Genomic DNA, 22,240 nt, shown 5'->3' on the forward strand with positions numbered 1-22,240 from the left:
AGGGTAATGTGATTGTTTTACCATTATAGGTAATTTGTTCTTTTGCCCCAAATGCCCAGAATATATCTTAATTTTGAAGTCCAGTAAGTTAACTAAGCTGTGGCTCTGTGTGAACTCATTCCGTGTCAGTTTTTCCTAAGACATAAAATAGTTCACTTTTGATTAGATTTTAGCCATTTTTATTTCTCCAAAGTGTTCTTGAATTTTTTTTATAATCACTTTTATTTCTGTTTTAATATTTTGGCTCTTTTCTGGGGGGACAACAATGATATATATGTTGGATTTCTTTGACCTTTTTAAACTCTGTCAGTTTTCATTTTGCTTGCTTTTTACTCCTGTGAGAAATGCCTTTAGCAGTTGCCTAATTTTATTTTTTGCTACTTCAGCATGGCCTTTTTCCTGTGATAGTTTTATTTTCCCCCCACTTATTTCCTCAGATAGTTCATGTTTTCATCCCCTGTCTTGCCATATCTTCCCTGATTGCTTGTATCTCTGCATTAAATTCTTGTTTTTATAAAATGATGGCTTCATTAAGTTTGTTTGAATTCATATGTGTCCACTTTTTATCTTTACTGTACCAACATTTTTTTTTTTGCTAAGTGTCCTTCTTCTATTTGTGTTTTTCTGTTCTGATTATTTATTTATTTAATAAATTTGTAGGTACACTTCTTGTTCCTTTTGACTCACGTCTTTGAACGAGTTAGATTTTTCTGTATGAACTATTTGTAGAAGGTTTATGATGGGTAGGGGCCAGAGCTATTTTCTCATCAGGAATTTATTAGTGATGTAGAGTAGTGTATGAGATTCAAGTTCTTTAACACTGTATTCCTTTATAAAACTGTTAGCAAGATGGAATCTCTCTTTTACCTTTCCTTACTGACAGATTGCTTCCTACAAATCTGATTTGTGTGACTCCAGTCCAAATAAGCCCAGCCTCCTCTTCTTCTGACAACTAGAACAAGGGTGTATATTCCAACAGTTTCTTCCCTTACTCCAGTTGTTCACAAGAAGATATTGTTGGTTTTACCCCCCAGATTGTTGCACATAACTTTGGAGAAATATGCCTTGCTTCTTTGTGCTGAGATCTTCAGTTATTGTCCTCTCTCTGTGTCTTGCTGCATTCATCTTTGATTTTCTGAATTCAGTCATCCTTCCACATTCCTTATAATGCTGTGGGTTTATGGTTTTAGAGGTTTTCTACATTTCATTAAATGCAGAATTTTTGTTTCTTTTTCTTATTTTCCTTACTACTTTTAGGTGGTATCTTAGAGAAAAAGGAAACTTTTTACTTAACAGTATAGGAATAAGATGTGTCCTTTAAACTTTTGAGATAGGAACAGAAATAATAAGACATGAGAAAGGAAATTTCTGGTCTTTTTCTTGTATCCCCTGGGAGATTTAGATGAAATCTTCAACATTCAATTTACCTCCTAGGAAGAAAAAACAAAAAGCCCACTTTGTTTTAATAGATATTATTGAGAATTTGGGCTTCAGTTTTTAAAAAATTAATACTAATTTGAAGTAATTTGCTTTCAGAATTACTTAGCTTTTCATAATTGAGTAAGTTATCCTCATCAACTACAATATTCTCTCTCATTGGATTTGAGATTCAACTTTACCCTACTTATAAGCTAATAAGTTGGCCTATAGCTGTCAAATGGGTGCTAGCAAAAGACATGAAATTTTGGGGTCAGAGACAAAGGATTTTATTATTTACAGAACACTAAACAGCATAAGCATCAGCATATTTATTTGGTTTCTCTTGGCCCCTAATCCCACAGGGGCAATACAATATGGCCTAGATGAATGCTTCATACACAGTGGGTTTGCATCATAACTGAGAAACATTGAGGTTGGGGAATCTACCACTTTTAGAGCAAGTAGTAAGTAAACCTGCTTTTTGTCCAGGGAGGAATGTTACCTCATTTCTCAAAGTTATCCTGTGAAATGACCTGGTTAAAGCATAAAGTTTGCAGACTTGGAATACCCAGCAAAATGTGGAGAATCACAAGAGGCCCAAGGGAGACTGTCTCCCAATCTGTCACTCTCTCTGTGTCTCTGCCTCTATCTGTCTCTCAATATCTGTTCATAAAACCCTCCTCAAATGAGAATCTTTACCTTTATGTAATCTGAACTGTTTTATTAAACACATAAAACCAACTATGGATGTGTTGTCTTGCTACCACTGTTCACTCATGGGGGTGGGCCCCATGTTTACCAAACTCTTTTGTTCTTGCTCTCATTCTTTTTTTGAATTATTATTTGTGAAACTCAAGAGCAGAGAGTTGAGTTTATTTTACATTTATTGACCTATTTATATCTATCTATCTATCTATCTATCTATCTATCTATCTATCATCATTTATTTATGTATCCTTAGTTCTTAACACAACATCATTATCAATCCCACCAAGGACCCTTCTTACTTAATATATGTAAATATGTATTTCTTTCTATAATCCCATTTCCCACTCCACTTTCTTTTTTTCCATAGATAACTACTCTAATAAATTTGATATGTATATTTGAATCCATATGTATCTTTGTAAAATATCAGATTGTATATGTGTATGTTTATTTTAATCTTTTAAGTTTGAAATAATTTCAAGCTTACAGAAAAATTGATATAGTAGAAAGATTTCCCATGTGCTCTTCACTCAGATTCAAATATCGTTAATATTTTGCAACATTTGCTTTATATCTCTCTTTCTGTATATGTACATGTATTGTTTCTCAACTATTTGAGAATAAGTTGTAGACTGTGCCTTATCACTAAATATTTCAGTATCTGTGAAAAGATAATATCTTCTGTACCACAGTATAATTATTAAACTAGAAAATTTAACATTGATATACTAGCCCAGCTAGCTCAGTCGGTAGAGCATGAGACTCTTAACATTGATATACTATTATCGAATATGCAGTCTTATGCAAATTTCATCAATTGTCCCAGCAGTGTTTTTTATAATCCCCCCGTCTAGTTTCTATTGCATTTAGTTATTTTTCTTTAGTTTTATTCCTTGACCTTTCTTTGTTATCTGAGTGTGTATCTAATTTTTGCTTATGTATTTATATGATATAATACTATAGATCTTTTTCCTTCTCTTAATTTTTTTTCAGTGTTTTTAAGATCTACCCATATTTATATGTAGACATCTATCTTGTTTGCTGCTTCCAATTCCTGCTTAGTATCCCATAATATGTATCTGCCAACATTTACTTATCCATTCCCCAGTGACAGACACCTAGATTATCTTTAACAACTTGCTATCATAAATAACTCTGTCATGAACATCCTCATATATGTTCCCTTTGGGAATATTCCTGGGATACATATCCAAGAATAGAATTGTTGGGTCATAAAATATCTGCCTATTTAATTTGACGAAGACCTCCCGAATTGCTCTCCAGAACAGCTACCCTGACCACAGTACAACTGTTGGGCACTAAGGTCCCAGTTTCTCTAGACCACTGTCAATACTTAGTTCTAGGTGACATTCTAATCTTTGCCAGTGTGATGGTTTTAATGTGAACTTTTGTTTATTCTTTCTGATCACTAATGAGTTTCACTTCTTTTACCAACTCTTCACTGAGATAGACTTTCCTCAGCAGGGACCTATCTATTTTATTTTATTTTTTTATTTCAAGTTTTTATTTAAATTCTAGTTAGTTAATATATATGTTAAAATTGGTTTCAGGTGTAGAATTTAGTGATTCATCACTTATGTCTAACACCCAGTGCTCATCACTACAAGTGACCTCCTTAATACTCATCACCCATTTAGCCCATCAACTCTCAGTTTGTTCTCTATAGTTAAGAATCTCTTATGGTTTTCTTCCCTCTCTTTCTCTTTCTCTCCCCCTTCCCCTGTGTTCATCTGTTTTATTTCTGAAATTCCATAAATGAGTGAAATCTTATGGTATTTGCCTTTCTCTGACTGACTGAGGGAACTTATCTTTAAATATATATATATATATATATATGCATATATATATATATATATAATCTATCTATCTTCTGCTTCAGCCTGATTAGCCTATTAGAGGGATCTTTTGAAGTTGATATCATGAATAGCAGTTGTAAACTCCCATTTTACTTTGTGTCCCTGTAAGTGAACTTCTTAACATTGGTCAGGTTATTTTTGGGGTTTCTTATATTTGAAATATAAGCTACAAAAATATACATTCTTCTAGACAACTGAAACCGAAGTCCTTAAGATAGCTATCTGCATTTGACACCTAAAGATTGTTAGTAGACATAGAACTTATAAGATTTCCTCCTTTATGTACTTGAATTCATGAATTTTTTAAAAAAAAATTTTATTCGAATATAGTTGACATACAATGTTACATTAATTTCAGATGTACAACATAGTAATTTGACAAGTTCTTACATTATGCTATGCTCACTCAAGCATAGCTACCATCTGACACCGTACTCTATTACAGTATGAATATATTCCCTATGCTGTGCCTTTTGTTCCCTTGATTTATTCATACCATATCTGGAAGCCTGTATTTCCCACTCCCCTTCTCTTGTTTTGCCCATATGCCTACCCGTTTGGCAACCATCACTTTGTTCTTTGTATTTATAGGTCTGATTCTGCTTTTTGTTTGTTATTTGTTTTTTTTAGATTCCACATATAAGTGAAATCATACGGTTTTTGTCTTTCTTAGTCTGACTTATTTCACTTAGCATAATATCCTCTAAGTCCACCCATGTTGTCACAAATGACACAATCTCAACCTTTTAATTGCAAAGGATACAATTTCTAGAGCACTGTAAATATTAGCATGTAAAAAAATAAAATTTTGTATGCCTCTTTTAAATATATCAATTGAATCTAAATGCCATAGCATCTTGGTAACTTTCATTATGCATTTAAAAAATATGTGAGCAGGTTCTTGTTTTATAGTCAAAATTTACATTATTTTTTCCCTCTTTTAACTCAATATGTTTAGTCTTTCTTTCCCAACCAGAATCTATCCTGATGTATATTTTAGTATTTCTTTTTTTTATTTTTTTTTATTTTTTTAAAGATTTTATTTATTTATTTGAGAGAGAGAATGAGAGAGAGCATGAGAGGGAAGAGGGTCAGAGGGAGAAGCAGACTCCCTGCTGTGTAGGGAGCCCGATGTGGGACTCGATCCTGGGACTCCGGGATCATGACCTGAGCCAAAGGCAGTCTCTTAACCAACTGAGCCACCCAGGCACCTATATTTTAGTATTTCTTAATATATTTTTAAAAAATATATTTTTATACTTCAAAGTATTTTAATTATATCATATCTCTATCACAAAAATGTATATAAATTGCAATTACATTTACAAAATTTCCTGTAATAATAAAGGGAAAAATTGTCTCTGGTTATATATTCATTACATTACAGTCATTGTTAGCCAATTGTTGATCAGAGAAGCATGTGCATTTTACATATTTTAGTAAATAATAGAATCTAAAAATAAAGTTTTATAGAAAATGTGCCTTTAGTTATATTTTTTCAATTGCTGTATTTGTCTCTCTTGCTAGAATGAGGCAGAATTTGAGTATCAATTCGACTCTTTGATTTTGTTTTTATAGATTTGAATGCTGAGAAAATTTGTTCACATAAATAGATGAAAAGAGTTCATTGTAGAAATATCACTCAGTTCTTTGAACTCCTTTTGAATTATTTGTCAGAACATAACCGATGGTGATCTAGCATCAAAAAAAATTTTAACAACCCATTGACCATTCATTTGATTCTATTCTCTTGTAAACTTGATGAAAACAAGAAACTACATATGTCATTCAATCATTAAAATCATTCTCTTTCTCAACACTGATACAAAATGGTTCTGATTGTCTCTTCTTGACACCCACATTTTTAGACCCCAAGGCAATGAACCATTGTAAAATTATAGATGAGTAAAGGATAAGTTTCTCTTTTATAAGGTAGGAGAAATAAGATTTAAAAAGGAGAAGCTTGACTTTTTTTTTTTTTTAGAAAAGAATACATAAGGAAGTTGAAGATCTTGAAAATAATTTTCTTAAAGCCATCTGTGTCTGCCTATACCTGTCTGAATTCATATGACTCAGGCATATGTATAAGGCTGCTGCTAAAAGGAAATAATTTTTTTAAAGCTATCATCATTTGAGAAGAATCAATAGTATTCACATGATAGCATCAGCCTTTGAGAGAAGTATAGAATATTGTTTATTGAATTATAAATTTACATTACGGAGCTTTCTATGTAACTCTGCAGCTGATTGTTTTGACAGAATTATATCTAATTCTATAAACTGTAAACTCCACCATCATGTTCCTAGAAGATCATTCAAAGAGACCGATTCCAGTGTGTTGATGTCAAATAAGGAGACTAAATACTGGTGTATTTAGTTTTTGGTCATTTTGGTGGGTTACTTGGTGTTTTAATTTAGGGCTCTGGATAAACACTCTTCTATATTTCTCTTTCTTTGCTTATGTTCGTTCCTCCATGTGAATTACTAGTTTCATCTCTTTGCCCCACATATGATATATCTTTATTATGGCTCTTTTATATTGTACTTATGAAGACCAATTCATTCAGCTTCCTAAACATATCTCAAATATAATCCCACCTCTCTATCCGGTGCCCTTTTCAGACCTACATCATTTCTCAATTGGTAATGATCTGCTTTCCCTGCCTCCATTCTCTTCCCACTCCAATGTCTCCACCATAGAATTACTATAATGACCTGTCTAAAATATAGATCAATTCCATAGTCTCCTGCTCTGAAATCTTAAGTTGCTCTTGCTCAGAAATCTTCAGTGTCTCTGCACTGCCAAAATTATTATTTACTTTCATTTATTGTAATTCTCTCTTCTCAAGTACCTTTCCAATTTTTTCTCCAGCAACTGTCCTCATCTGTTTTATACTCTTGTCGCACAAATTACTTATTTCTTTGAAAACATATCATGGTATATTTATTAGGATGTCACAATGGACACATAACTTTATTTTTTCACTAATAGTGAAAGCTTTTGTCTATCTGTGGAGAAAGACTAAAATTTATTCATATTCATATCATTTATAGAAAAAATTTATGATTTATCATTGAGATATGTTTTTATATCACATTAATAATAGCACTAAGCATGGCTATAGGACACGGGGGGAAATGGCAAAGACAAGCTTTGAATAATGAAGGGAAACCGAGGTAAAGAAAAACTCTATAATCATAATCTTTAAATGTATCAAGATTTTTCAAAAGGTGTTTTGAAAACACACATACACATACAAACATAAATTGCATATGTATTGAATTCTCTTTTATCTATATTAATAAGAAAAATGATTTTTGTATTTGACCTTTAACCTAGAACTCAATGGATTATAACTATATTTTTATAATTCTCTTTTAGATTCAGCATAGTGAGGTAGCATGACCTCTAGGATGTTAACAGGCAGGTTCTACTAACACTTACTAACTGTATGATCTTTAATAGGTCATTTATCTTTGCTAAATCTCAGTTTTTCATACCTATAAAGTGAGAACTAATATATATTCCTTATCTGTTCAAGGAAAGATTGTATCATGTAAGTTAATATTTGAAAGTATATGATCAATTAAAGAGATTTAAAAATAAATTGCATCATAGAATTATTCTGTAGTCTCCTTAACTTTAATCCTGTATTTCCTTAGAGGATCTTGATGGAAGCTATATGTTGATAAGGCTAACAAATGATCAAATAAGGAAATAAAGGATATATTGGGGTTCGTTTGTTTTATTTTTTTTTATTTCTTTCTTTTATGTTTCTTATGTTTCTTCCTTGTTAAAACAGTTTTGGTATGAACCATGATGGAATTGGAAATTCTTGTGGGACGAAAGGTCATGAAGCAGCAAAACTTATGGCAGCTCACATTACTGCAAATACCAATCCTTTTTCCTGGTCTGCCTGCAGTCGAGACTATATCACCAGCTTTCTAGAGTAAGTAATCTCTGGAGAGTGATGATGAATTGCTCCAGAAGTAAGCCATTGGTAGAAGCCTAATATGTAGTGCTTCAAACTGCATAATGAGTAACTTTTATAGGGTGATATTTCAGGCTGTTCCCAAAATACTTTAATATATCGTTGTGGCAAATTTTTTCCTTCATACTCAAGCAGAACTTGGTAGATTAAAGAATCTGGAGCAAGGCTATAAGTGGGGTTGATGATGTGAGTGTCAGAAATGTTCAATAAATGGGAAACAATGTCAGAGAGAATTTAGATTTACACAGCTTAATAGTGTATAGGCCAAACTTTAATTCAGTGATTATATATTTCATTTTGTTGTTGAAAAAACTGTTTTTTTTTAGGAATGCTGAAGTATTTAATAGTAACAAACAACAACAACAAAAAACCAAACACCCAGCAAATGAAAATGAGAAAATGAAAATTTGTCTTTGAAAATTTATTATGTGACTCATCTTTTCTGCAGTTTGAGAACTTCTTTGCTGATCTTTTAATATATATTCTAAGAGTCTGGTTACTTAAATGTGAAATAAATAAATTAGCTGAGGTGTAACTATGTTTATGAAAGCAGATATTCTTTCACATCTCACCTGCATAGGACTTTAGGATTGGACTTTAGAAACTTACAGACTTAGGTCTTACTTTCTAACTGTGTGACCATGGGCATGTTACTTGACCTTTCATAATCTTCAGTGACCTCACATGTTAAATACATACATCTTCAGGTTTTTGTATATATATAATTATGTACAATGTTATAATGTATATGAAACACAGTAGACATTCATTAAGTGATAGATATTATTTTAAATAATATCGAGGCTTTAAACCTTATTGCTCTATCATTACTTTCAGCTGTTTTGTGCCATTTTTTGGGGGGGGAGGAGAGATTAAATATTCTGTGAAAAAGTGAATCATAGAAAAAGCACATGTGAACTACAGAAATTCTTTTTAAAAACTGTTCAGAGTTCACATTTATATAACAATGGTCTAAAACTTTCAAAATTCAGATAGATTATGTAAGGTAATATTATTTATTAATGTTTGGCTCATATCTGCTAATAGCTGAAACTTCTGAAAACTTAAAATTATGTATTTTTTTAAAACCCCAAACAAGAGATTTTAAATTACCTAGCACAACGGTTTCATCAATCAGAGATCAAAAGATAAATGTTTAAAATGGCCTTTTTTAAATTAATTAATGTAATAATGAAATAGAAGGAATTGGAAATTCATATCAGAAGGTAGTTCCTCAGAATAATTATGCCATAACCTAAAAATTTTTAATGTTAGTAATAGGTAATTATAATACTGTACTTTACCTCATGCCAAAACTGGGTTGAAGGCTATAAAGATAGACGACAGAAAGTTTGTTTGACATCTTTTGGTGGTTTTTAACACAAAGCCCTAGCATTATCATTTTCCAAGATGTTTTTAATGAGATCATATTACCTAAATTTTAAACATTGTTGAAGATCTGCTTTCTCCAGAAATCAAGCCAGATCTGGAATTTCTCCTTTGACTTGGCTCATGTTTTTATAATGGAATCTTAGTGTCTATCACCAGAAAGACAAACTGTATAATATGCTCAGTATGCCTGTGCATTTTTGAAGTCTTCTCTCCTTATGTTTTTTTTTTTTTTCAAGTACCAATTTTCTTTCTCCCTTATCTGTTTATTTTGCCCAGCCTATTTGCTAGGACCATCTTTGTATACTTAATACAAGGACCAGTTTTGAGGTCTTGCCAGACCCTGCCTTGATGAAACTATATTAAGGCTGTTAAAATACTTGGAAAGGGAATCCCTAAATTACTAATTACTGTTAAGAAACCACCACAGATTTGGTGAGAGATGTAAAATTATTACTGGTTGCAATAAAGTGTTCCACTGAATTAATTAAAAGAATTAATCCAAAAAGCATTATTTAAGCCTTATTGCCTCTGCATTTTGTATGTAAGCGTGATTAGTGTTGACAGGGTTCTAAAGGGCTTATTTATCCTGTATTTTATAAAAATATTTCTGTTGTAAAAAAAAAAATTCTGCTGTGCATCCTCATGGGAATGCTCACACAGTAAAAGCCATTAGTAAAAGATAGATATGAAAGACAATGGGTAGAGATTTGGGGAAAGTTGGCTTTTTTCCCCTTTTTAATAATAAACTAAACAACTCTGATTATAATCTGACCAAGCAATAAGGTTTTTTAAACACAGCACCCTTTAAAAAGGTCAGTTCACTGGAGCACAAAGACATAATAGTAACTTTCTTGATTTTCTTTGTTCCTTTTTATTAATACAGTTGGCTTAATTGCTTTAACAGCTATGTGTGATATTTTTAAAAATCCAGTGATATTTTGATCAGGGAGTGAGGTTACATTTATGTTTTATAGTTGGCTCAAAAAGACTCCTAACATTTTATTTTAGTTTCTCTTCTCAAGAAAAAGAAATCTTGAAAGATGAATTGTTTAGGAACTACAACCCAGCCAACAAAATGCATACCTTTCTTTACTTAGTGACTGTATAGGCCCAAGATGATGGTGGATTCTAACAATGAGCTTTCTATTATTTACAGAGATTCACTATTCACTATGTTCAACTGAAAACAATTCCATGGCCTTTAAATGCCAATAGAGTAAAGTCTCTCGTGTCTTTCTGAAACACTAGGTGCTATTGATCAATCAGGAGATGGTGTTTTACCAACTCCCAATATTTTTTTTCAGATTTCTTAAACTCGGTGATTCAATAAGTGGTTCATGAATCGCCCAGAAGCCGTCCTGATTAAATAATAAAGAACCCATTTCCGTTAAAATGGACGTGTTATGCCAGCTTCTGATGTTTTCGACGACGGCTTTGCAGGTAGTGTCCTTCCTATCTGCCTGCGGGACTTATTTACTTATTTATTTAGAAAATAGAGAAAGATGAACCTGGTATTATGGCTCACACTCATTGATGACTATGGGCTAATTTACCAGGCAGTGGAAGGCAGCCAGAAGTAGTTTAGGCCAGTTTTTCATACATTTTCCACCACTTAGTGGTAGTACAGAGTAATTTCATATAGTTTTCAAAAAATTCTGGAGCCTCTGTGAATCAACTCTTTCTCTATTTAAATTAAAGTCTGTTAAATTGTTTGAACTGTCAGAGATCCATAGCAAAATTTCCTACAGCTCCAAATTAAATACAGACTAGACATTTTCACAGAAAGGATGGAAGCTGAATAAAAGAAAGGCAGTATTATGGCAGAAGATGAACTAGAAAGAAAGAGCTACAAGGAAAGTGATATAAGATGAACAGGATAACTAAGACACTCACATTTCCTCTATAGCAATTAACTTTGAAGGTCAAATTTAAATGGAAATGAGTTTCATAGATGGGCCCTCTTTTTATATGGAGCCCAAGAAACAGCAAAACAGGTTTCTCCTCCTTCCATTTATCAGGCATGTTTTGGGGACTTTGCCCTAACTCATAAAAATCTTTGATAAGTCATAATTACACATGGAGAAGAGAGCATAGTGGAGTAAATCATTAGCAGTACGGTGTTTGTTGGAAGCCTCAAATTCAGTTCTCTTCAAGCATCCCAGTCATACAGAGGGCAAGAGAGAAAGGTCTGACTTAGAGGAACTCATTTTAGAAGGTAGTTATTGTTTGTTTTGTGAAGACTGATAAAGCAGTTTACAATAACCTAGTAGGTAAGACACTTGACTTGCCATAGATAATACAGTCTAATTCATTTTTGTTTGATTTAGGTGTATGAGCACAGTTTTGTGGCAAAAAATAGGAGTTGGCATTAAATTTTAACTTTTTGTTGTTGTTGTTAAAAGACTGTTAAGATATGTATAGGGTTATATAGAAAGATTTATTTTTTAGATTGACCCACTGTGTTGTAGCCTGAAGGTCTATACTTTATAGTATAATTGTTTAAGTAAAAAATCTAAAACTGCAATTAGGAAAATGTGCTCATGTGTTCTGGAAACAAAGCCAAGGGTGCATATTTTACATAGGGATCTGTAAATTTTAGCTGAAGATTCAACTCTGGCTCATGTTCCCATTTTAAGGCTAATTTTCAAACTATGTAAATAAGACTTCTCTAAACTAGAGGTAGAATACATGAAATATGATTTTGCTATCATGCTGCAAAGATTTCTGGAAATGTAAATATACTTTGATTTACTAAGAATTTCATAATCTAGGAAAAAGCATGTTCTCAAGCTAATACACATTTTTTCTGTCTTAGATGCATAAGCAAAAGTAGAGTCTATTATCATCTTTATTGCTGTAGATATTAATAAAGATTGGGCTTTTAGTAGTGAAATGTATGCTGCTATGGAAATAGAGTTCTACTTTTTATGTATATAGTTTTGCTCGGGACAAGTATATTACTACTTAATAACAATAAGTTATAATAGTATCTCATAGATGGAAGCTAACAGTGCTCTTCATTTAATTTATTAGAGTAAGGTTTCTGTTTTCTGAGTGGAAAAATTTGCATATGACCAAAGCACAGACCATCTATGCTTAAAAGTGCCATTTGATGAGAAAAATCAGGAAGATTTATATATAACACCACTACTATTATTATTTTGATAAGAGTAGCATAAATAACACTAGACTCAGCATCAGAAGAATTGTATGGTTATATTAATTAGCTAGAACCCTAGATTTAATAACAATTACTCATATCTCCCTTTTGTTAAATAGATGCAATTACAAAATATAAGAGAATAACTCATCTAATAATGTTGAGAAAGGAAAAAATATTTGTACCAGGAGACCTATACAAAAATGTTCATATCAGCATACTTTGCAATTTTCAGAAATTAAGGATAATGCAAATGTTTGTTAATAGAAGAATGGATAAATAATTGTGCCATAGTCTTAAATGGAATATTAACGATATTAATGAACAGACTACAGCTATACATATCAACATGGATGTTTCTCACATTCATAATATTGAACGAAAGAATAAAGTCACAAAAGAAAACCTACGGTATGACTCCTTTTATGTAGTCCAAAAATAGGCAGATTCATAATTGAGAGATGAATAATTACTAAAAAAAAGCATGGAAATAATTATATTAAAAGTCATAATATTAGTTACTTCTTCTGGAGAAAGTGAGGGGTGTGATTAGGGTTGAGCTCTTGGGAATTTTCTAAGAGGAAAAAAACACTTCTAGGGTTAAATATACATCTCTCAGATCCATGTCCTCTACCTTATATACTTACATCTGTGGTATTTCATAATGGCAGTTGATGACTCAGAGGCATGGAAATATCCAGAATTATTATTTTCTAAGAGTTAATTAAAATAATTATGATCTAGAGATTTAACGTACTTGAAAGTATCAGGAAATTTTAGTAACATTATGCAAAAAATATTTGTGTCACTTAACTTCCAGTTAAGAATTAAAATATGAAAACTGCCACACCCTCCAAATAGTTTCATCCAGGTTTTACTATACATATCAAACATGGTTAGTAGAAGAAAAATATATAGTACATTTTCTACCCAAAATGTAGAAACAATTTAAATCATATCCCTACCCTTGTTTTCCCAGAGCCGATAATAGGTAAGACATTTGACATGTAAGCATTAGTGGTTTGTACAATACTATCGCCAAACCCATTTCAAAAGGCCTTTGTTGATGCCATATTCCTAAATACACGTCCATTTTAATAAAGATCTATTTTTTGTTTCTATTTTATTTCATACAGTGTTTTATTCTTCTGTGAAAATATACAGAAAAGGAGAATAAGGCTTATCTAGATATTTAATTCTACATTAATACAAAGCAGTAAATACTTAGAAAAAATTGAAACAAAAATCCACTTTTGGAATAAACCTTATCAGAAGACTTTGTCCACAGGTGACCACAGTGCATGCCTTCTTTATTGTCTAGAGGCCCTTCCAATGGTTGTTGGATTGGGTATTTTTCAAAGAACATGAACCATGATTAGAACTCATCAATACCTGGGAACAAGAACTTTAGATGAAGCAATTATTCTTTCTTTATTCTGGATTAAGCCAAATTTCAGTTTGCTATCAGAAAAGAATTTTTCCCCAGGGTATCTATTCTTAACCTCTTTTGGGGGGGTCCATATAGTACTTCCTCTAGGTTTTTGGTTAATTTTCTATATCAGCAAGTTATTATGTATAATAGTTTTTAATAGATTTTTGAGTTAACACTACTTAGGTGACTATATCATATACTTGCTTTGTTATGCTATCGGCAAATATTTTTGCCTATGGGACCCTGTACTTGAATTTTTCCCATTGATTTATAGTAGTACTTAACTTGATTTTTTTTTACATATTTCAATCCTTTCATAAAGACTTCTATAATTTTGTTGTAGGTGGAGATGAAACTCATATTTTGGAAGAAAAATTATGGGATTAAACTGCTAATTGATTTATTTCATGAATATTACATTTTATCAAAATTGTCTTCTTTCTGTATACTTTTCACATTTGACCTTTATCATTAATCTTAATATAAAATTTTGAATTTACTGGTAGAATTGCATTTGCCTAAAATTTGCATATCTATGTAGATTAAAGATATTTTATGTAATAAAATAAAAAAAGCTTGCTATTTTAAAAGTTCATCTGGAAAGAGTTTCTCTTACTGAGGTGCATGTAAATTTTTAAAAGTAAATAAATAGGAAGCAAAAAGCGTTCTGTCGTGAAAACTGGATAGCTGGGTAAAAAAAGGTGTTTTCTGTTAAATACCTTCAACAGTGACAAGCGAAATGATTATAATAGCCAATAATAAACTCATTTATATTAGTAACACATTTATTATTCCATCTAAATATTTTTATTGGTGAAAAACCAATCAAGAAGGGCGTAAATGAAAGGGTGTAAAGAAGACAGTGTTCTGCCCCGTGAGTTTTTGATCTACCACCTTATGAGTAGTATGGTTCAATTTTTAAAAATGTATTAATTTGCTGCTGTGCAAATACACATTTTTATATAGCAAATTAACTTTTACATTTTAAGAAATACGACAAAATAATAAGTGAATATGAAACTCATTATTATGCATGGCTCTTTCTTACTTATCTATAAATGAGAATTTGTACCGTCCTAAATAATAGTTGAGGAACTTCTACTTGTGAAATTATTTTCCTTTGGCAAAGTGGATGGAAAAGATTTGGAAAAAAAAACACAAGTGCTGGCACAATTGACAGGAATGTTGGAAAAAATTTTTAAATGTTGGCATAGGAATTCTTTAAAAATTCTAAGTTACTCACATGTGAAATGAAAGTAAAAAAGCATCTGTCCTATTTTATGCACACTGACTAAAAAAATGAACAATTATATTTAGCAAAGTATAAAGCTCTTTAAACTAAGGTATTCTGTCTGGCTTTTGGCGATCTTTATGTTATTTGTTCCACTGAATTAAAATATTATGTTTGAGTGCAAGCATACTTTGAAAAGCAGAAATTGCAGAGAGGAGAACATTCTCTTTTCCAACTCTGATGACCCTAGATGAAATATGAAATTTTTGAGAGACTAAACACTTCTAATATACTTGAGAGAACTTTGGATCTTGGCCTCATTTGTCATTCTGCCCATTTATTAGTGAAATATTTCAAGAACCTTTGGACATGTCTTACTACAGCATCTATTGTTCTGCCCAAGTTAGAGGAGTATATAGATTAGGTCTTTTAAGAATTACAACCATGGTGGTGGTGGTTTTTTTTTTTAGTTTTCCACATTTTATGTTTTTAATTCTACTACCAGATGTGGTTATATTTTCATGGAAAACAAACAAGAAGCTTAGAGTAATATGAAATTCTGTTTTGATTCCTTCAGAAATTAGTTTAAATCAGTGTTTTAAGGCCAACATGACATTTTCAGATTGTTGTCTGAGATGCTTTTATTGTGTCTTGGTGCTGGAAAAAACAATTGGAGCTCTTATTCACATTTCAGTAAAGTTATTCTGTTTTGCTATGTGACCATTTATTGATAGAGTTTATTGCTTTTCATGCATTAAGTTATTAAAACAAAGAGTTCAACACATGGTTTCATAATTGTGATGGAAATAGTCCATAGTGTACCTAATTTCCTTTGATCCTTTATGTTGAACAGTTCAGGCCGTGGTACTTGCCTTGATAATGAGCCTCCCAAGCGTGACTTTCTTTATCCAGCTGTGGCCCCAGGTCAGGTGTATGATGCTGATGAGCAATGCCGTTTCCAATATGGAGCAACATCCCGCCAATGTAAATATGGGGTAAGAAATCTTAATCCTTATGTTTAGTCATTTATATGTGTTCTTTCATGACACAAATATTAAGTTAGATTTTTACTGAGTGCAGTTTACCTTTGATAACATCATTCATTTAAATATGGTCTTTGGCACACTGCCTTTTTTCTGATACCATTTGTCTAATATCTATTTCTAAATACTTGAGTAATCTCAAGTTTCAAATGTCTTGTGAGGAATACAAGTAGAATTTTAATAATTTCTAATTTATTTCTTTTTTAAGTCCTGAGTTTATAATGCCAACTTTTGAAATGTTATGCTTTTGAAAACTACCCTCTCCCAGCCTTTTCTGATACTCTAATAATTGGGTTTAAGGGAATTTTCACATTGGTTCGGAGCCTTTATTTTAATTTATACTTTTTAGTACTGAGTCATTTCAGGTTGCTTCATTCACTGCCCACATTCTAACACAACAACTGAGTGGGGACAAGATGACATTAACCCAAATAGAAAAACAAGGAAAATTCCTGTGGAAAAAAATGTAGGTTTCATAATTGACCCTTCATGTGTGCCTAAAAAAGTGGGCTGTGGATGAAGCAACTTGAAATGACTCAGTACTAGAAAGTATAAATTAAAATCAAATAAATAATATTATATATATAAATAATTTAAAGTTTCATTGAGAAAGATATCAGTGTTTAGTATAGAGACATGTTCGTAGTAGGTACACAGTGTAAACATGCTGAATGAAAATAGGATTTTTAAATGACAAGTTGTAAGAAAAATTCAGGTTTAAAACATAAGTTTAAAGGCTTGGTTTCTGTTTTTATGCAAATAGTGTTTAAAATCCCTTTTTAAAAATAATAACAAAAAAGGAATTCAGTCTTAAGATAGATAATACTAAACAGTATACACATGGTACTGTACCAGTTATTCCCCTTGGTACAGTACAAAGGAAAGTGATTTTTTAAAGTATCCCTTGGGTGACAAATATATTATTATTCATGGTAGGCTTTGGTAGCACATTTTGTGCAACAGATTTAAAGATTGTGTACAACTATCTAAATATCTAAAGCCTTGAGTAAAACTTTGGTCTTTCTTGTCTCTCAGATAGAGTCTTCTGTTATTATTTCTACATGATTTTAGTTTCTTTTTTTCTTGGGTTGCTTTTTCCTACAGAAAATGTTGATCAAATTTCAATTATGGTCTTTTTATATACTTGTAGCTTAGTAGGTTGAAATCCAAGATCAAATGAGATTACAGATTTTCTGTTGTTCTTATCTGTGATCTCATTTCTTTATTAGGAAGTGAAATGGTTAATCTACATTTTAGGTTTTTTTAATTGGAAATTGAGTTTTAATTGCATCTATGTATTTTCATATTACATAATTTATATTATCAGTTTTACAGGATCTACGGATGCATCTTTTCTTTCTTCAGTAATTAATAAAAATTTTCACCTGATTATCCTATCTCTCTACCTGTTATATTTCATTTATTTCAGACTAGTTGATCTGAAGTGAAGTAGGATAAATAGTAATTGCAAAATTGTGTATTTTCAGTTTATGTTCCTTATGTTTAGCTTTTTTTAATAAAGTTTTTTTTAACTTATTTGAGAGAGAGAGAGACAGAAAGAGCACAAGCAGGGGGAGGGACAGAGGAAGAAGCAGACTCCCTGCTGAGCAGGGAGCCCAAGGGGGGGCTCTATCCCAGGACCCTGAGATCATGACCTGAGCTTTAGTCAGATGCTTAGCTGACTGAGGCAACCAGGTGCCCTCTTATATCTAGCTTTTAGATTCTATTTCTTTATGTGTTGTGTTTATAAAAGCTTTTTTAATAGATATAAAATAAAATTTGGAAAACTTGGGGAGAGACATTAGCATCTTACAATCCTATACAATTTCACATATTTTGTCATTAATCTTTTCACTTTGATTTGCAGCAAAATGGTTTTCTTAGACTCATGTACTATATGAAAATGCTTATGCTACCTTTTTATAAAGTGCTATATATTACTATCAAAGTTTCTTGAGTCAAAATAGATTCTTTTTCTTTCCCATAATAGATTCTTTACAGTCACTCCCACCTCTTAAGCTTGTGCCTGAAAAATTGGTTTTACACAATTGACAGCACCCAAAGACACATCATGTTTTATCTGGTGAATTGCTAAGGTTTTAAATGATTCTAAATACTACTTTAGAAAACAGTAGTGGCTTTGAAAGTAGGGGTCCGTTCAGGTAAACAGGTCATACTTCAGATAGTAGCTGAAGGGAAAGCAGACCAGCCATGATTATAGCTAGCTGTCACTGAACACAAGCACTGGAGGCTTAGAAGAGCACGGTAGCCTTTTAGTGAGGGGATACTTCTGGTGTTGGAACATCAGGAAGTGATCCCTCTTTCAACAAGCACATCTCTAATGATGCCAGGGAAGATTTTAAACAACTAAAGATGATACATTGCTGCAGCAGTGATCAACTTGCTATCTCTTCCACTTTGGTTATCATGTGGTCATTGATGGGGTTCCCAGTGATTTTATCTGCAGTTACAAAAAATCTTGCTGGAATTCTTTGTGAGTAGGCTCATCAATATACATGTCAGTTATATTGGGGAATTTACATGAAAATTTTTAATTTTTATTCAACTTCAGGAAGCATTTTCTACCGTTGTCCTTGTATATCATCCATTTATGTTTTCCAGGTATTCCTAAATTCCAATAGAAGTAGTGAGGAGATGGTAATGGTTATAAATGCAAAGAACAAAACAGTATACAGAGTAAGATAGTTGTATAATATAGTAATTTATAAATGATGTATGGTTTGTGGTATTTATGTTGTGCCTTTTTCTGAGATACTTCAGACTAACTTTGATAAAAATTGTAATTACCTATTAATATTTTATAGATGGTGAAACTAGAATACAGAATGTGATTTACCTACCCCAAGGTAAAAATAAAAATGTAAAAAGGTCTAATTTACTTCCATTTTCTATTAGATGTAGTAAATATCTTAATAAAATAAACATATATTTTATTTCAGGAGATACTTTTTATCAGTGTTCATCAAATGATGTCTGTTTCTAAATATCTTCTTTTTTTAATCAGAATATTTTTATTATGTTAATCACCATCTAAATGTCTTCTTAAAAAACAACAACAACAAAAAATTTCTCTGTCTTATCCCAGTCTTTTTTGGGAGAGAGGTGGTCTGGAGAGCTTCCCTAAACTTATTTTCAGGGTTTTAAATTCTCAAGTGTGTGAGACCCTCAGTGTTGGATTTGAGTTATATATATACTTTTCCCTATGTAAATAGTTAGGACCTCTTCAAGGCAAAGTACAAGTACAGATGAGCAACAGACAAAACAAGATCCTACCAGATCATCTAAAAAATCTGCTAGCTGCATCATCAAGTTCTAAGGGTGCTGGATGAAACTGCATTGCAAATAAAAATGTCCAAAAACATTTTTTTTTCCTATTTAGAGGAAAACTGCTCTCTATAAAGTTCTGTAGAATCTATTGTCTCACTCTTCTTCCACTTCCATTTGTCTCCTCTTTCTTTAGCAGAAAAGAATCATTAAAAGTGGATTAACAAAAACATTTTACAGTAATAATAATAAGTTTCAACTTAGGAAGAAACTCACTAATGAACCTATGTATTGTAGGGGATATGGGTGATCTTTTGCCTGCTCTCTAAAAAAACGCAGATTAATTCAGGACTCAGTCTCAAACATAACTCTACATTTCTTTATCCTATCGCTATAAATCATACCCTAAACATTGTTTTCATATATACTTACTGTTTCACTGTAGGTTAACAATATCCACTACATAATTTACTGGTAACTGTCAATTGGTGATTGCTACCATGACACTTTTTAACAGAAATGGAAGAAAAAAAACAACAACCCTAAAATTCACATGGAACCATTAAAGACCCTGAATAGCCAAAATAATTTTGAGCAAGAAGACCAAAGCTGGCAGCATCATACTTCCTGATTTCAAAAGCTGATTACACAGCTGCAGTAATCAAAATAGTATGGTACTGGCATAAAAACAAGCATATAGACCAATGGAATGGAAGAGAGACTAGAAATAAAGCCATGCATATATTATCGGTGGATCTTTGACCAGGGTGCCAACAATACACAATGGGGAAAGGTTAGTCTCTTCAGTAAATGGTATTGGAAAATTGGACAGCCACAGGCAGAAGAATGAAGCTGGATCCTTATCTTATACCATACACAAAAAAATAATTCAAAATGGATTGAAGACTTAAATATAAGACCCAAAACTATAAAACTCCTGGAAAAAAAACATAGGGAAAAACCTTCTTGATTTTGGCAATGATTTCTTAGATGTGACACCAAAAGTATAGGCAACAAAAGCAAAAATAGACAATTGGGACTACATCAAACTAAAAAGCTTCTGTACAACAAAGGAGACAGTCAACAAAATGAAAAGGCAACTTATGGAATGGAAGAAAATATTTGCAAATCATGTATCTGATGAAGGATTTATGTCCAAAATATATAAGGAAGTCATACAACTCAATAGCAAACAAACAAAACAAAACAAAATAAAAACCCCAAATAACCCAATTAAAAAATGGGCAAAGAACTGAATAGGCATTTCTTAAAAGAAGACATACAAATGGCCAATAGGAATGTTAAAAGGTGCTCAACATCACTAATCATCAGGAAAATGCAAATTGTAACCAGGATGAGCTATTACCTCACACCTCTTAGGATGGTTATAATATAAATAAATAAAAACAAATACAAAAGAAAACAAATGTTGACAAGAATGTGGAGAAAAAGGAACACTTGTGCACTCATGGTGGAAATGTAAAGTCGTGCAGCCACTATGGAAAACAGTGTGGAGATTTCTCAAAAAAACAAAAAAATAGAAATGCCATATGATCCAGTAGGCCCACTTCTGGGTGTATACCCCAAAGAATTAAAATCAGCGTCTCAAAGAGATATGTATATTCTCAAATGTATTGCAACATTATTCAAAATAGCTCAAACATGGAAGCAAGCTGTCCACTGACAAATGGATAAAGAAAATGTAAGAACTTACAATGGAATACTATCCAGGCTTACAAAGATGGAGATTCTGACATTTGTGACAACATGGATGAATCTGCTAAGTGAAATAAGGCAAACAGGGAAGTACAAATACTACATGATACCACTTATATGCGGAATCTGAAATAGTCAAACTTATAGAAGCAGAGAGTAAAATGGTGGTTACCAGGGGGAAACCTGGGGAAAATTGAAAATGAGGAGGTACTTGTTGAAGGATGCAAAGTTCATTTATGTAAGATGAGTAAGTCCTAGATATCTACGTGTACAGCAGAGTAACTATAGTAAACAATACTCAATTGTGTACTTAAAAATTTGCAAAGAGGGTAGAACTTATGTTAAGTGTTCTTATCACACACACACACACACACACACACACACACAATAATAATAATACATAGGATGGGAAGAAGCGGTGATGAATATGTTTAGGGCATAGTATGGTGATGATTTCATGGATGTATACATGTCTCCAAATTCATTAAGTTGTATGCATTAACTGTGTAGAGCTTTTTGCGTGTCAATTATACCTTAATAAAGTGGTTTTGAGAGAGAGGTGATTGCTCATGAAAAAGTAGATTTAAGGCCCAGGATGATATAAGAAAAATTTTATAGCTACCATAGCTTTGTTTAATTTATGGGAAATTTTTATTACATATGAAGTTTGTCACTGTTCACATAGACTTACAAATTAGCACATAAATGCATAATAGTATGTTATACATTGTTATTGCTTACTTTAATGTAGAACTGAACAATGTTTTATCAATGGGTCATGTATTCTAAATCCCAGATGGAAACACATGATCTAATACATGGTTTTACAATGAAACAATATTTTAAATAAAATTCTGCTCACCATTAACTATTACCTATGACCTTGAATTGACTGATAGATTTTACTCAGACACTGTTTCCAGTGAACAGCAGCCAACTCATTCTTGTGAACTTCAGATGGCAAAAGGTACGACAGGCATCAAAG

General features: G+C 32.1%; 1 protein-coding gene across 2 annotated transcripts in view; it reads left to right on the forward strand.

Moving 5' to 3' along the window:
- ADAMTS6 (ADAM metallopeptidase with thrombospondin type 1 motif 6) overlaps positions 1–22,240 on the forward strand; it is a 305,810-nt gene that overhangs the window by 169,762 nt on the left and 113,808 nt on the right. For both annotated transcript variants that reach the window (XM_073905405.1, XM_073905407.1), the window contains exons 9-10: positions 7,808–7,954; positions 16,065–16,206. In XM_073905405.1, the coding sequence (XP_073761506.1) occupies positions 7,808–7,954; positions 16,065–16,206 (289 nt within the window). The remainder of the gene's footprint in view (positions 1–7,807; positions 7,955–16,064; positions 16,207–22,240) is intronic.

The sequence above is a fragment of the Callorhinus ursinus genome, unplaced genomic scaffold (genome assembly GCF_003265705.2).
Source record: "Callorhinus ursinus isolate GAN/ISIS: 27379988/994484 unplaced genomic scaffold, GSC_fseal_2.0 scaffold23, whole genome shotgun sequence".
Classification (NCBI taxonomy): Eukaryota; Metazoa; Chordata; class Mammalia; order Carnivora; family Otariidae; genus Callorhinus; species Callorhinus ursinus.